The sequence below is a fragment of the Melopsittacus undulatus genome, chromosome 8 (genome assembly GCF_012275295.1).
Source record: "Melopsittacus undulatus isolate bMelUnd1 chromosome 8, bMelUnd1.mat.Z, whole genome shotgun sequence".
Taxonomy (NCBI): Eukaryota; Metazoa; Chordata; class Aves; order Psittaciformes; family Psittaculidae; genus Melopsittacus; species Melopsittacus undulatus.
In genome coordinates this window covers 990166-1004396 of record NC_047534.1, presented here as the reverse complement: position 1 = coordinate 1004396, position 14231 = coordinate 990166, and the positions used below count along the sequence as shown (strand labels likewise).

At 57.6% G+C, this 14231-nt stretch overlaps 1 protein-coding gene across 1 annotated transcript; it reads left to right on the top strand.

The window, feature by feature from the left end:
- The first annotated feature begins 418 nt into the window (after window positions 1-418).
- AQP8 (aquaporin 8) lies at window positions 419-7255 on the top strand. The gene is made up of 5 exons (XM_031055024.2): window positions 419-813; window positions 2413-2539; window positions 3185-3399; window positions 4345-4479; window positions 4794-7255. Exons 1-5 carry the CDS (start codon window positions 560-562, stop codon window positions 4834-4836), a joined length of 774 nt encoding a protein of 257 aa, XP_030910884.2. The 5' UTR covers window positions 419-559; the 3' UTR covers window positions 4837-7255.
- The last annotated feature ends 6976 nt before the right edge of the window (window positions 7256-14231 follow it).

Genomic DNA, 14231 nt, shown 5'->3' with positions numbered 1-14231 from the left:
GATTTGTCATGGGGGGGTTTCCATCCCCACAGCTACATCAGCCATTTCTCACAGTGCTGCTGGATCCCTGTGTGTCCCCATGGCACATGCTGCCTCTTGGCATGCTAAAAGCCACCCAGCAAAGGCAGCCAGCGGGGCTTCACCCAGGTCCCCTGCTATGGGCAGCAATGGGAACAGAATCACATCCCAGGTCCTGGCAATGATAAAAATACCCACAGGGAAAAAATGAATCCAGAACCTTGAAGCAATGAGTTTTTATCAGGGTGGTGATAAAGAGCTTTATATACCTGGAGGTTGGCCTATCACCTTTTATTGCCCTTTTTTTTTCCCTTCTCCTTAAGCAATGCAAATCCAATCCATTTTTAGAGCCTCCCATCCACCACCTCTTCATACAGGTCAAGGGGAGCCTGCCAGCCTTGCAGTGGGACCAGTGCTCCTCATCCCTGCATCAGGACCCAGTGGAGCCCTGAGCCTGCAGCATCTCACTGTGCCCGTGGGGCCGACTGCCCCCAGGGCTCTCCCTGCTCCATCCCAGGACTCTGCACCCCTGCTGCATCCCATGGCCGCAGCTGAGTGCAGCCACCACCCGGTGAAGCTGGTGATGGACATGGACACCAAGGCCGAGCCCCCACAGCCGCACTGGTACGAGCACCGGGTCCAGCCCTGCGTGGCTGAGCTGCTGGGCACTGCTCTCTTCGTCTGCATCGGCTGCCTCTCGTCGGTGGAGGATGCTGTGGGCACCGGGAGGCTGCAGCCGGCCCTGGCACACGGGCTGGCCCTGGGGCTCAGCATCGCTGTCCTGGGAGGCATCAGGTAGGAGCAGGCTGGTACCTGAGGCTGCATGGTGCTTGCTGGTGGACAGGGATGCTCGTGTTTCCCCACTGCCCATAGGATGCTCCCTGCCCGTATATTGCTGCCATTGAGCCTCTCTGTCACTGAGTGGCTTTTTACACGTGCCAGAAGCAGCCCAGCAGCACCCTGAGGAATGGCAGGGGAGGGCAAACCCACTCCTTGTGATGAATCACAGGGTATGGTTGCCGGTAACACCTCTGGTCTGGGGGAGTTTGTTTGGCTTGTGATTGCCACGCTTTATTTTTAGCCCCTTTTAATAGAACCGGTCAAAGCTGAAGCATTCCTGTGGAAAGCTGAGAAATCTCCTTTTCAAAGGATGTCAGCGCAAAGTGTTTTGACCTGAGCAGTCTATTCCCCTGCGTATTTGCAGGTGGAAAACCTGGATTCCATTTACAAGTAGCTTCAATACCTCAAAAGCAGTATTTAGATGAGCCTGCTGATTGAACGATGTGCTGGTTGATGCTAACATATAGAGTTATCCTGAAGGAAGAAGCTGGAACAGCCCCTGTGGAGTTTCATTCCCTTCCCTTTGGCTCATGGATGGGGTGGTTGGTGCTCTGCAGCCAGGTCCTCCTCCAGCTCCCCATATCCCACCCATCCCTGGGGTGTTTGCAGCCAGAGCCCTGTCCAGCACAGACATTTCCAGCCTCAGCAACCCCCCTTCCTGCTCTCTATGATGGGTCTTTAATTACAGCTGAAGAATAAGATGTGATTATAGTTCCTAGACACTCTGAGTCATCGGCTGCACCAGCAATTATTATTAGGGCTGATTGGTTATGAAACTTGCTCATTAAAGTGTGTCTCATGATAATCTCTTTAATTAGAAGGTATCTGAGCTTGTCTTGCATGTGGTCTTCAAGATGAATGACTTAGGGCTGGTAAGGAGGTGGGGTCCATCCCTGCCCTTCCCAGGGCTGTGGTGGGTAGGGATGCAAAGGGACCCGTGTGCCTTCACCTTGGCATGGAGCAGGGGCAGATAAACCCTGACAGTCCCATTGGATTCCTGCAGTGCTGGGGTGGCCTCAGCCCTCCCGACAGCTCCCTGCGGATGTGGTGCTGCCAGGGATGGGTACAGATCCATCCCTGCCTCCCATCCCACAGCAGCAGCAGGGATGGGTGCTCTGTGTGTAACAGGGAATGACTCTGATCCCTGAGCCTGTGCCCCTGGAGGGGCTGCTCCAGAGCACACTGGAGGCTGCGGTGGTGCTGCTGCCACAAGCAAGGCTTTAGCTGGAGGAGACATAGTGGCGTAACCCCCCTGCACCAGGGCCTTGGGCAGGGTGTGGGTGCCCTCTGCACTGGGCAGCACTGGGAGAGAGCCCTTCTCCCTGCACCAAACCAGAGCAGCCCCTGTCAGCACTGCAGGGGTTGGGTATCCAGAGGAAAAACACACTCTGCTTTGAAGCAGCAGCTGCAGAGACAGGAGATGTCTGGATTCTGCTGCCCATAGCATCTTACCATAGGAAGGGCTGAAGACTCCTTTGTGCTTCCAGCCCGTGCTGAGCACAGTGCTCAACCCCAGGGGTAAACCCTTCACTGATGCTCCTTTCTTCTTCACAGTGGAGGCCACCTGAACCCTGCCGTGTCCTTGGGCATGTGGCTGCTCGGGGGGCTGAACATCACGATGCTCATCCCTTACTGGGTCTCCCAGCTCTGCGGAGCAGCCATAGGAGCCGGCCTGGCAAAGGTATGGATGTGTTGGGGCACAGGAACACCCGCAGGGGCTCCAGTGTGATGGGGAGGGTGCGGGGGACCCGGTGCTCGGCTCTGTGGGTGACTACAGGCTGATTGCTCACAGGGTGACACGCTCGGAGGCTGCTGTGTGGGCTCGGGGCTTGTCTGGTGCTCGGGTGTCTGCTTCCTCCTCCAGCTCTCTCACAGTCTGGCTGCAGGGCTCAGACAAGTCGCCCCCGCTGCGGTTTGGGGCGTGCAGATGATCACATCTGGGGTGATTCCTCCTCACCGGCAGCTGCTCTCCAGAGGTGTCTATGGGCACTGACTGTGCACAGAGCGGTGCTGCAGCTCCAGACATTGTGTTTGCCTGCGCTCTGGGGTCAGTTTAACCCATTGCCCGCATCCAGGCATCCCATGCCCAGCCGCATGGTGCCTCAGTGGCTGGGTGAGGCAGAGCGGGGCTGGCTCATTATCGTTATTATCTGGATTGATGCTAAGAGCCCTCAATAATGAGTTTACATTTGCTCAGGGCTGGTTTTCAGGAGCAAAGCGATAAGATCGGCTCCTCTTTAACATGATGCCCTGACAATGAGCACATGTGCCCTCTAAAGCCCCCATTGTGGAGCATGGAGGCACAACCAGGGCTGTCCCCACACAGGCTGTGGCAGCAAGTGAGCGGTACGTGAACACCAGCGGAGGAGCCTTCACCATCATCACAGCTGACGATCAGGTCCCCTCCGTCCTCGGGGGTGAGATCATCCTGACCTCCTTCCTTGTCCTCGTGGTCTGCATGGGCGCTGCCAATGGGAAGACCAAGACTCCGCTGGCACCTTTGTGCATTGGCTTCTTAGTCACGGTTAACATCTTGGCAGGGTGAGCTCATGAGTCCTATCTCCATGCACGTTCCCATATGCAGCTGATGCTGTTTGCTCCTGCAACTGCTGTCACCAGTCAGGGTGCCCCGAGTAGGGGTCAGGATGGGACCATTTGCTGCAGGGATGGAGCTGGTGCTCAGAGCATCCTGCAATGCCAGGAGCAGCTTATAACACACAGCATCGTGGTTCTCTGCTCCATCCCGGCTGCTGCATCCTGTATCAGGGAGGAGAGTGCCTGTGGATGGGGTGGGATGGGATGTGCCCCCTTGCAACACAGCACAGAACCTGCTGCAAGGGAAACTGAGGCAAGCTGGGGAGGCTGCCAATGACCCCCTCTGATGTGCTGTGGGGAGCTGCTGCCCTGGAGCCAGAGCAGCCTTTGCATGGCCCTGTTGTGGGGCGAGAGCACCCAAGGGCAGTGTTTGCCCTGCGCAGACCGGAGCGGGTTTGTCCGCAGCCGCTTGGTGGGTACGGAGCTCGCAGCCCTGCATGTTAATGGTGTTTAGTTAAGGCAGTGCCCCCTCTAGCGGGATCCGGGGCTGTGATTTCCCCGCTGCACAACCGCCCTGGGCAAGTATTCACCCATCTCAGCTCCCTTTCATCTCTGAACGCTGCTGCTCCTCCTGCCCCGCTCCGGAGCATCCCCTGCTTGGAGCCCAGCTCCTCCTTAGCCCCAGAATAGACTCAGCCTTTGTGCTTCCACCCAGCGCTGGGTTTTCCCCTATAGTGTGAACCCTCGTGAGCTCAGGCAGGTGCTGTCGGGGTTAGGATGGTCCGGGTGCTGCAGCTCCTTAGGCTGCCACCTGAGCACCAGGCATCCATGCATGGATGGGGCTGAGGTGGTCCAGGCTGCTGCTGCTGCCCTGAGCATCACCCTGAGCAGGGCCCAGTGCTGGTCCCATGTCCCACAAGGGCTGATGTGACTGATTCATTTCTCTTTCAGAGGTGCTGTGTCTGGAGCCTGCATGAACCCTGCCAGAGCCTTTGGGCCTGCCCTGGTGGCCAATTACTGGGACTATCACTGGGTTTACTGGGTAGGGCCCATGGTCGCTGCTCTCCTCGTCAGCGCGCTGGTGAGGTAGGTGATGCTGCGGTGGTAAAGAGAGAGGAGCTGTGCAGGATGAGCCCCCCTATCCCAACATGCCCTCACCCAAGGGCTCTGCCCTGCAGCCTGCGAGCAACCCTTTTCTATGGAGATATCCAAGGGCTGGAGACTCCTTTCCCCTCTCCTCATGAGGATAGGGCAACATTAACCTGTGCCCAAATCCATGTTGTCAAGTGGGGCAAATTCAGGCTCAGGCTGGCACCAGGCTCTTGTCACTGTGTTTCTGTTGTGTGCTTGCAATGGCAGAAGCACTGACCCAGGTTTCTCTCTCTTTTACCTCCCCAAAGGACCCTGCTTGGTGACAGGAGCATCCGCCTGCTCCTCAAGTGATGCTGGGCATGGGGCTGTGTTTGTGCCATTGTCACTGACCTGCCATGGGCTGGTGCAGCTCAGCACAGCCGCTGTGGAGCCCACCCTGTTCCTGGTCCTGCTCCTCACGATCCCACCTCTGCTCTGCCTCTCTTCACAAGCCCCAGCTCAGGAGATGCTTCACTGGATGCTGCAGGGGCAATGGAAAGCAGCAGCTCTGAACTGAGCATCCCTGCTCTGTCCCAGTACCAGCTCACCAACAGCATCCTCTGACCTGCACCAGTGTCCATGGGGTCCCAGGCTCCCCTGGCACCGGCCATGAGCAGCATCCATCCCTTGTGCTGTGGTGTGTGTGGCTGTGGCCGGCAGCATCTCCAGCTCCCTAGTGCAGGCAGTGGGAGCTGCTGGTTCCCAGACACCCCAAGGGGAACCTGCCTGACCCTGCTCAGGTGATGAGAGCCTGGGGGCTGTATGGCACCGATTCCTTTTGAACTTAATGACAATGTTAATTGCAGGTGGCTCCTCTTCCCTTGCATGGGCCTATGAGAGCTCCCCAGCCCCAAACATGCTGATGGGCACTGTCAGGCTCCATCCCCTGTTCCACGCTGGCTCCTCCATGTCTCCCATTCAGGCATTCCTGCTCCCTCCTCAGCACCCACCCCATGGGGATCCCATGTTCCAGCGCTCAGGATGCTCCCCTATGGGATCCCACTCCTCATTTGGTGCTGTAGCTCCTCAAGCAGGTCAGGATGATGCCCACAGAGGAGGGTGATGAGAGGAGGGATCTTTGGTGACAGCCAATTTATGGCCCCTCTCAGCATCCTGAGGCCCGGGGGGTGATGCAGCCCTCAAGAGCTCGGGGTGGATCCATCATCCCCTGCTCAGGACCGGTGCTGGGCCCGGGGGGTGAGGGAAGGGGCTGTGTGCCAGCAGGAGCTGCTGCCGTAAGCAGGAGCCGGCAGGAGGAGGGTGATGGAGCTGTGTGGGCAGGGGGAGAGGAGCCAGCGCAGGGCTCTGCGTCAGCGGTACCCGGCCCCGACGGCAGCTCTGCCCTGACTCATCGTGTGGGCTCCCGAGGGGGGCTCATAGGGACCCTGTCCCATCCCCACTGCTCAGGGGGATGAACCAGCACCCAGTGTCCTGAGTGCCCCTCAGATCACTCCAAATGCTGCAAACTTACCTTGGGAAATGCCTGTTGCCTTCCCAGCCCATACTGGTGTGCCCTGGGGAAGGGGCTGTGCTGGGAGAGCCGTGTCCCCCTTATGGGGCTGCCCACCAGCCCCATACTGGGATCCCGGTCCATCAGTGGGGCTGGTGTGTGAATGGGTCAGCAGCTGCAGGTGGGAGCAGCAGCATCTTCCCAGGGCCAGGACCCATGTGCTGAGCCCTGGGTTCTCCCTTTCTCCTGCAGCGGATCTGGAGGGAGGAATCCCCCAGGATAGAGGAGATGCTTCCTACCTCTCCTCCCAGGCTGCTCCACGCAGAGGCAGGGAAGCCGTTGCTGTGGCAGGGAGGACGTTCCCGGTGTCCCCGCAGGGCTGGCAGAGCCCTTCACGCTGTCTCCTCTCTATTTCCAGCTTGGTTTCTATTTTCCCAGCCTGGGAGGTGACCCACACGTGCACACACACGCACAGAGATGCGTCTGTATTTAGTAAAGGACAAGGCTGGGGAGATGCTGAAGTGAGGAAGTGCCAGGATTAAAGCATCCCTGACGCAAGGGGGTGTTTGCCTGCATCCCTGCCCACAGGGGATGTGGTACCCTGTGGTACCCCACGATGGGCAGCGTCAGCCCCGCTGACCAGGGCACAGGCAGCTGCTCATTCAGGGAGGAAAATGATGCAACACCACAGGAGACAAAGCATGAAGATGTCACTGGGATGGTTGTCATGGCAACGCCACCAAAAGTGCCAAACCAAGCAAGGATCAACCTCACTGCCTCCTCCCCATAGAGAGCCTCAGGGTATGGGGAGCTGATGGGGAAGTCCCAGCCTCTCCTGGGCCCTGCTCAGGCTGTTGACCCCTATGGGACTGGGGCTGTGGGTGCAATGGGCATGGGGCATGGTGGGTGCCCACCTTCCCATCACCCCAGCATGTGCAGGAAACACGTTTGTGGCTGCAGCTGCCTCTGCATGGAGCTGATTCCCTGCTGCACCCCAGGGTGCTGCTTCTGATGGGTGCAGGGTCTCAGGGCCATGGTCCCACTGTGCTGGGGATGCTCCTGAGCATCAGCCCTTGTTGCATGGCTCAGGCAAGGGAGGCAGGAGGAGGATGTCCCATGCAGGGCTGTGTGTGCTCCCCTGTCTTGCCGCTGCTGTGCTCAGCACACGCGGGGTTCATCCTCAGGGTGACTCTTCATAAAGCATCTGTAACAGTGCCTTGTTTTCCTGGAGTATTATTAAAGAGCTTAATTTATGCTAATTAAATACCAATTAACTCCCAAGCACTTGATGTGTTTTAAGGACATAAAATACATCTCATTCCCCTTCAATCCAATTTGCGTCAGGCCTGGCCATGGGTCTGCACCGTGTGCTTGTCAGCACATGGATCTGCCACGGAGCTGGGATGCATCCTGGTGTTCTCCGGGCTTTTCACATGCATTGGGATGGAGATGCTGCTTGGGAGCAGGCAGGGGGGACAGTGGTGAGGCACAGGGTGGCAGGACACTGATGGGATGCAGACCCAGAGTGATCCTAGGGCACCCAAAGGCTCTGCAGTCATCCTGCACATCCTCACCAGGGTGTTATCGGCTGTGGTTGGTGCCAGTCCTTTGGGGACAGGGAAAACCTCAGGGTATGCTCTGGGAAGAGCATCAGGGGATGTTTGTGCTGCCCTCACACTGCAGCTCTCCCACACTGGATAAACACCCTGGTTAAACTATGAGGGAGAAGCCGTGGTGAGGTGAGCATCCCAGTGCCACCGACCGCAGGGAGCAGCTGGGGTTTGTCTGTGCAGGAGGCTCCCCATGAAGACCCCAGTGGAGTTAGAGTGCTTCCAGTTCAGCACAAGAAATACATGGCTACTGGGGTGAACTTCCTAATGCCATTCCTCAAGGACAGGCTGGATGGGGCTTGGAGCAGCTGCTCCAGTGGAAGGCGTACTTGGAACTGGATGAGCTTTAAGGTCTCTTCACTCCAAACCACTTTGTGATTCCATGTTTCTATGTTGCAGGACTGAGTCCCTCATGGCTGGAGAGCTGGTGCCATCACTGCAGCGATACCTGAGCATCACTGAGCTCACCTCCAGGACAGGGATGGTCCAAGCGTGAGGAAGAACATGCAGAGGCAGCAGTAACTGTGTGTTAGCAACAGCAGTGAGGAAATGAGCAGGGCCATGCGCACAGCGAGGCTCACAGAAGCCTGTTCATTCACTGTGGGCAGAACAAGGCCTCACTGTTCCCTCCCTACCCCTGACCCCGCAGCCGAGGGAATCAGCAGCTCCCGGATGTTTTCCTTCCACATCCTCCCTTCAGAAGGACTGGGGGTGTCTTAACGTGCTCCCCAAACCTCCTCTTCCAATAGCAGCATCCCCAAGCAGAGGCAGCACAAGGTGCCAGGCGTGTGGCTGCGGCAGAGGAAGATGGATGGATGCTTTGTAGAGCATGCCCCATGAGAGCATCTGGGAATTCTCCCTGCGCTCTGCTGGAAAGGCTTTGCCAGCTGCAGCTGCAGCAACCACAGCCTTGGGAATGAAAGGAGATTGGATTCTTATAGCTCATTATCTCCATTGGGCAGAACCACAGCAGGATGCTCTGACCCTCACCAGGCAGAGCTGGACCCATGGCACCAGTTTGCTCCTCCTGTGGGAGCAAACTGGGGGGCTCTGGAACCAGCCTGTGCAAAGAAACCTTCGAATCCCATAAACTGCACCTGCAGCAATGACCTTACATGAGGAGCTGCACAGGGATAGGGATCAGCACAGCTCCCACATCTCCCATATGTCCTGCATGTCCCGTGTCTCCAGCAGCTCCTGTATCTCCTGCAGCCCTCACACCACCGGCAGCCCTGCAATGCTTCCCATGCAGCCCCTGCTGTGCCTGGCACATCTCTTCCAGCCCACCCCATGCTCACCACCGGATGCCTGCACCAGCCCTGGGTGCCCCCCGCTCACCACCCTGGTGCTGGTGCCATGGGGAGCTCCCCGGGTGCTGTGTGGGCACTGCCATGGGGACGTGGGGACAGCGGAGGTGGGCGATGACGTGCGGAGCCGGTGCCGCGCGTGAGCTGGCATCTGCATGTAGGAGACAGGAGCGAGGCGATGGGGAAGGGAGTGGGAGTGGAAATGTGTTCTGGGGAGGCTTTGGAAGCCATTAGAGGGGTCCAGGCAGGAGGAAGCATCCTGCCCTCCTGTGCCCAAGGGGTTGAGGACCCCGAGGCTGGGCAGCATCCTCATTGTGTGCCACATCCCTCATTGTGTGCCACATCCCTCGTTGTGTGCCACATCCCTCCCTGTGTGCCACCTCACTCATTGTGTGCCACATCCCTCACTGTGTGCCACATCCCTCCCTGTGTGCCACCTCCCTCATTGTGTGCCACATCCCTCCCTGTGTGCCACATCCCTCTTTGTGTGCCACAACCCTCTTTGTGTGCCACATCCCTCCCTGTGTGCCACCTCCCTCCTTGTGTGCCACATCCCTCCTTATGTGCCACATTCCTCCTTGTGTGCCACAACCCTCCCTGTGTGCCACAACCCTCTTTGTGTGCCACATCCCTCATTGTGTACCACATTCTTCCCTATGTGCCACATCCCTCCCTGTGTGCAGCCCCAGTCACTGCACCATCCTCTGCTGCTGTATTTGCTGCTGCCCAAGAACCTGGCACGGATGCCGGAGCAGCCTCCCCTGACTTGCATCTGAGCACAGAGCAGAGCCCCAGCACCACAACAAGCTCCAGGAGCTTCTGCAAGCAATGACAGGCAGAGACCCGGGGTCTTTCATGGTGACATCTTCTCCATCATGGTTTTGGGAGCCAAAGCACTCCCGAACCTGGCTCCCCCCACATCAGAGTGGGAGAGACCCTGGAGTGTGGCTGCTGAAGGGAAACGGGGTGAGAAGGGGTGAGAAGGGGTGAGAAGGGGTGAGAAGGGGTGAGAGGGGGTGAGAAGGGGTGAGAGGGGGTGAGAAGGGGTGAGAGGGGGTGAGAAGGGGTGAGAAGGGGTGATCCCTCCACTTCCCACCCCTGCTCCAGCTCCTCATGTTATTGATCTTTAGTTCCTTCTCGCTGTCATCACCAGCCCACTCGGGCTCTCTGGAGAGGAGCCCACAGGAACGTGGCTCCTGGGATTCCTGATATCCTATGGGCTGTGGGGGGGCCGGGACCTCCGGATCCCCGATTGCCCCCAGCTCCTGGGGGAGCAGAGCATCCTCACTGCACCCCCAGTGACATCCAGCCCCGCTCCCCCCAGCACCATGGAGCTGAAGGGATCCCATGTTGGAGGGGTTTAAGATGCATTTGGGTTGATGTTTATTCCCAGTCGGTTGTGGGTTATTGCAGCTTTCACCACTTTGGATGGTAAATGAACAAACACACAAGGCAAAGCCTCCAACACTGATCTGTGCTCAGGCAAAGGGGTGGGAAGTCTGGTTCAGACCCTCACCGTAAGGCTTTGTGTGTGTGCAGGTGATGGAGGAGCCCTTGGTCCCACTCTTGAGGCCATGGGGCTCCTCTGCACCCCATAGCATGTCCCTGGTGCTCTGTGGTCCCCAGCACGGTGATGTCCACTGCCTGCCCTCCATCCCTGCACCCTGCAGCAGAGCCAGCACAGCTCCTGGTCACCATGGAGACCTGGGATGAGGATTAGAACCTTCTTGGATGGATTCCTGCCCCCCCAGCCCTGCACAGCCTCTTGTTCCCTTGCTGGGCTGCATCTTTGTGCTGCACAGCCCCATGTAGGGGCTGCAGAGCTGACCACACACATGAGCACACATCCCATCCCCATCCATGCCCTCCTCCAAGGGCACTGGTGCTGCTCATGGGCTCTGCTGGGACCATGTGCTGTCCTTGGGACAATGTCCCCTTGCAGAGACACAAACCTAAGCTCTTGAAATGGGCTGAAATCACCTCCTGGCCCCATGGTGGGGCTGGAGCCCAAGGAGAAGGGCAGTTCCCAGTGGGCTTCTCACCTCTCCATTGGGATGCTTTGGGCATGATGCGGCACCACCACGATCCTTCAGGCTGGTGCCATCCTTCCCAAGCCAAGCAGAGAGCAGGCAGCAGCCCCCCCAACCTGGGGTCCAAACTGGCAAAGGGGTCACAGCATCAGGGCACCCCTGTCCTTCAGACCCATTGTTATTCCCTTGTCCCCATAGTGGCTGATCCCAGTGCTGCCAGCAAGACCCCAAGGAGTGGGTTTGGCTTCAGAAACAAGAGTTTCTCCTGCTCTTCACTGGGGTTTTCAGCTTTACAAAGCATCAAACCCTCATTTGGGTTTGAGCAGGAGGAATGTCAGCAGCAGGACTGATGTGTGTGCATGTGCTTGGTCTGTGCATCACTGGCTGGATGGGAAGCACGAGGATGAAGGAGCTCCCTGGAGCAGCAGGACCGGCTGGAGCAGAGGCTGGGCGGAAGGGGAATGCTAATGGGATCTGTGCTGGCAGCAGGCGGAATGCTGCACGATAAATAGCCATTTTAATTACTGCACAATATTTACAAGATTGCTTCCTCATTTGGGAAATTAAAACAAATGCTCCATCAAAATGATCAACATTGTACAGAGAGGCACAGGGCTGAGAAAGAGACACAGTGGCTGCTAATGAAGGAGTAATTGGCACCTTGGTGCTGGTGTGGCTTCTTCCTCTTCTTCACAACCATTGTGGGAAGGGCACCGGCAGCACTGGGAGCTCAGGGACCATGGTTCCTGTCACTGGGGTTTGGCAGCTCGGTCATAGAACCCCAGCCTGGTTTGGGTTGGAAGGGACCTTAAAGCTCATCCAGTCCCAACCCCTGCCACAGCAGGGACCCCTTCCACTGGAGCAGCTGCTCCAAGCCCCTGTGTCCAACCTGGCCTTGGGATGGGGCAGCCACAATGGTCCTGGTGATGCTCTGCAAAGAGGCCAGGGGAGGGCTAGGCAGAGGATGCTGAGCTGCAAACCCCCTTTCATGGACACAGGTTTCTGCTGTGTCTGTCCTGCTGTTCCTGCAGGCTGTGATCAGCCCCAGCTCTGCTTTGCTGCCCATCTCTGATGTTATTTCCCAACTCCAGGCCCTAGGATAATGTCGTGACTTGGGACATGCACTGATTTAGGGAAAACATGGAGACATGGAGAAAATCTCTCACACTGTGGTCGCAGAGGGACAGGGACAGAGTGAACTGATGTGTTCTGAGTGTCTGACATGGGTAATGCTGGGCCAGTACTGGGGAGGTGACTGGTTCCCAGCCCCAGAAACCCCTCTCCTATATGGGGAACCCTCTGCCATCCTGCAGAGCCCCCCAAACCTGGGCCAAGGCATGGGGGCTGGATTGGGTCCTCCCCACCATGGTGCACACACCGATGAGCATCCCCCTGCTTGGGGACTGTCCCTGTGGGGTAGGGATGTCCTCTGGGTACCGACCCTCCCTCTGCATCCCCTCCCCTGATTCTTTCCTCTTTTTTCCCCCTTTCTTCCTTTTTCTCCCTTTATTTTGCAGCTCTGCCGTTGCCATGGCAGCGGTGACATCCCATGGCAGCGGGGGGGACACGGTTGGGGTTTCCCTTAGGAGCAGCTCTCACTCTCTGATGGTCACCCACAGGCTGCAGTGGTACCCAGGGAAGGGCTGGAGCAGTCAGAGCCCCCCATGGCACTGCCCTCACTGGGATGCAGCAGAATTGGGTCAGGCTTCTGTGGACATTGGGAATAGCAGCGGGATTTAATTATGCTCAGATACCCACTGACATCCAGCAGGTTGCGTCAGGGGAGGAACTTCCACTCGAATGAAGGGGGGAAGGAGCAGGATGGCTCTTTGATAAGCCAAATGTTGGTCCATAAGGTGGATGTGGCTGAGCTGGGAGTGCTGAGGATTCAACATTCCACTTGTGCCAGGGGCAGGCAGGATCCTTGGGAAAGCCTGGGTGACATTGACTCCTCCTTAGCGGTGTGGGAGTGACTGGGCTCCATGGAGAGGTTGGGAAGAGGAACACAGAGAGAGAGCTGAGGAAGCTGCTCCAGCACAGACCCTCCAGCAGCGCTGGTGATGAGGATTGTGTTCACCTGAGCTCATTGCAGCAGCTCCATGGCCTGGCATCCACACTCCAGGAACAAGCAGAGATCCCACAGAAAACAAGGGCTTCTCTGGTGCTTTGTGTCCCTGGATCTGGATCCCACCCGCATCCCATGGGCAGTGGCTGGGTCAGAATGATGCTCCGAGAGGCAGGAAGGAGCCGGAGTAAGTGACATCCTGCAGATGGAACTGGTGCCATGTGAGTGACAAACACGGAGCAGAGGGAGGGAGAAATAAAGCTCACAGGGATGGAATAACCAACCTGCTGTGATTTACAGCACACCGAGACACCAGCCAGTGCTGGGGCTGCTGGAGAGCGGCTGGGACAGGACCAGGAGACACAACAGGACCCTGGCATCCCCATCCCTCCAACCTGTGACCCTCTGGGGTGATTGAAACCCAGCAGCTGCGGAGGTGCTGCCATCCAAAACCAACCCCAGTCATTTGGTTAGAGAGGAGTGAGAGCCTCATGCAAATGGTTTCCATTCAGAAGTTCTTTTGATTTCTAAATTAGCAGCAAGTCTTCCTGGGGCTTTTTTGGTTTTTTTTCCTTTTTTTCCCTTTTTTTTCCATTTTTTTTAACTTAAACCATTTCAGGAAGCCATCAACAAGTGGGCTGTTCTCACTTTCCAGTGCTTTATCTCCTTCCATTGCTTTTCCTCCCCAGCTCTGCCTGATTTGAGATGTTTGTGGTCCGAGTGCTGCTGGGCCCCCTCAATGCTCCATGCATTGCAGAGCAGCATCTCTGCAGCTCCAGTGCAGCCACCACAAACAGGCTCTGACTCCTGCACTGCTGGACCTGCTGGGGAGGAGCAGCCAAGCTGAGGGAGGCGATGCTGCAGATGCAGATGCAGCCATAAGTCAGGGACAAAGCAGTGGCTGTGTCCAGCTCTGGGGCAGCAGCACAAGAGGGACTTGGAGCTGGTGGAGTGAGTCCAGAGGAGGCCATGGGGATGCTGATGGTGCTGGAGCAGCTCTGCTCTGGAGCCAGGCTGAGAGAGCTGGGCTGGGGCAGCCTGGGCAAGAGAAGGCTCCTGAAGGGGAGACCTGAGAGCAGCTCCAGTGCCTAAAGGGGCTGCAGGAACCTGGAGAGGGGCTTGGGACAAGGGATGTAGGGACAGGCCAAGGGGAATGGCTTGAACCTGCCCAAGAGAGGGGAGACTGAGCTGAGCTCTGAGGCAGAAGCTGTTCCCTGTGAGGGTGCTGAGGCGCTGGCACAGGGT

Coding starts and splice junctions, on each gene's coding strand:
- AQP8 (XM_031055024.2), top strand. CDS start 560: ATGGCCGCAGCTGAGTGCAGCCACCACCCGGTGAAGCTGGTGATGGAC. Junction 814..2,412: donor GCTGTCCTGGGAGGCATCAG/GTAGGAGCAGGC, acceptor TCTTCTTCACAG/TGGAGGCCACCTGAACCCTG. Junction 2,540..3,184: donor TAGGAGCCGGCCTGGCAAAG/GTATGGATGTGT, acceptor GTCCCCACACAG/GCTGTGGCAGCAAGTGAGCG.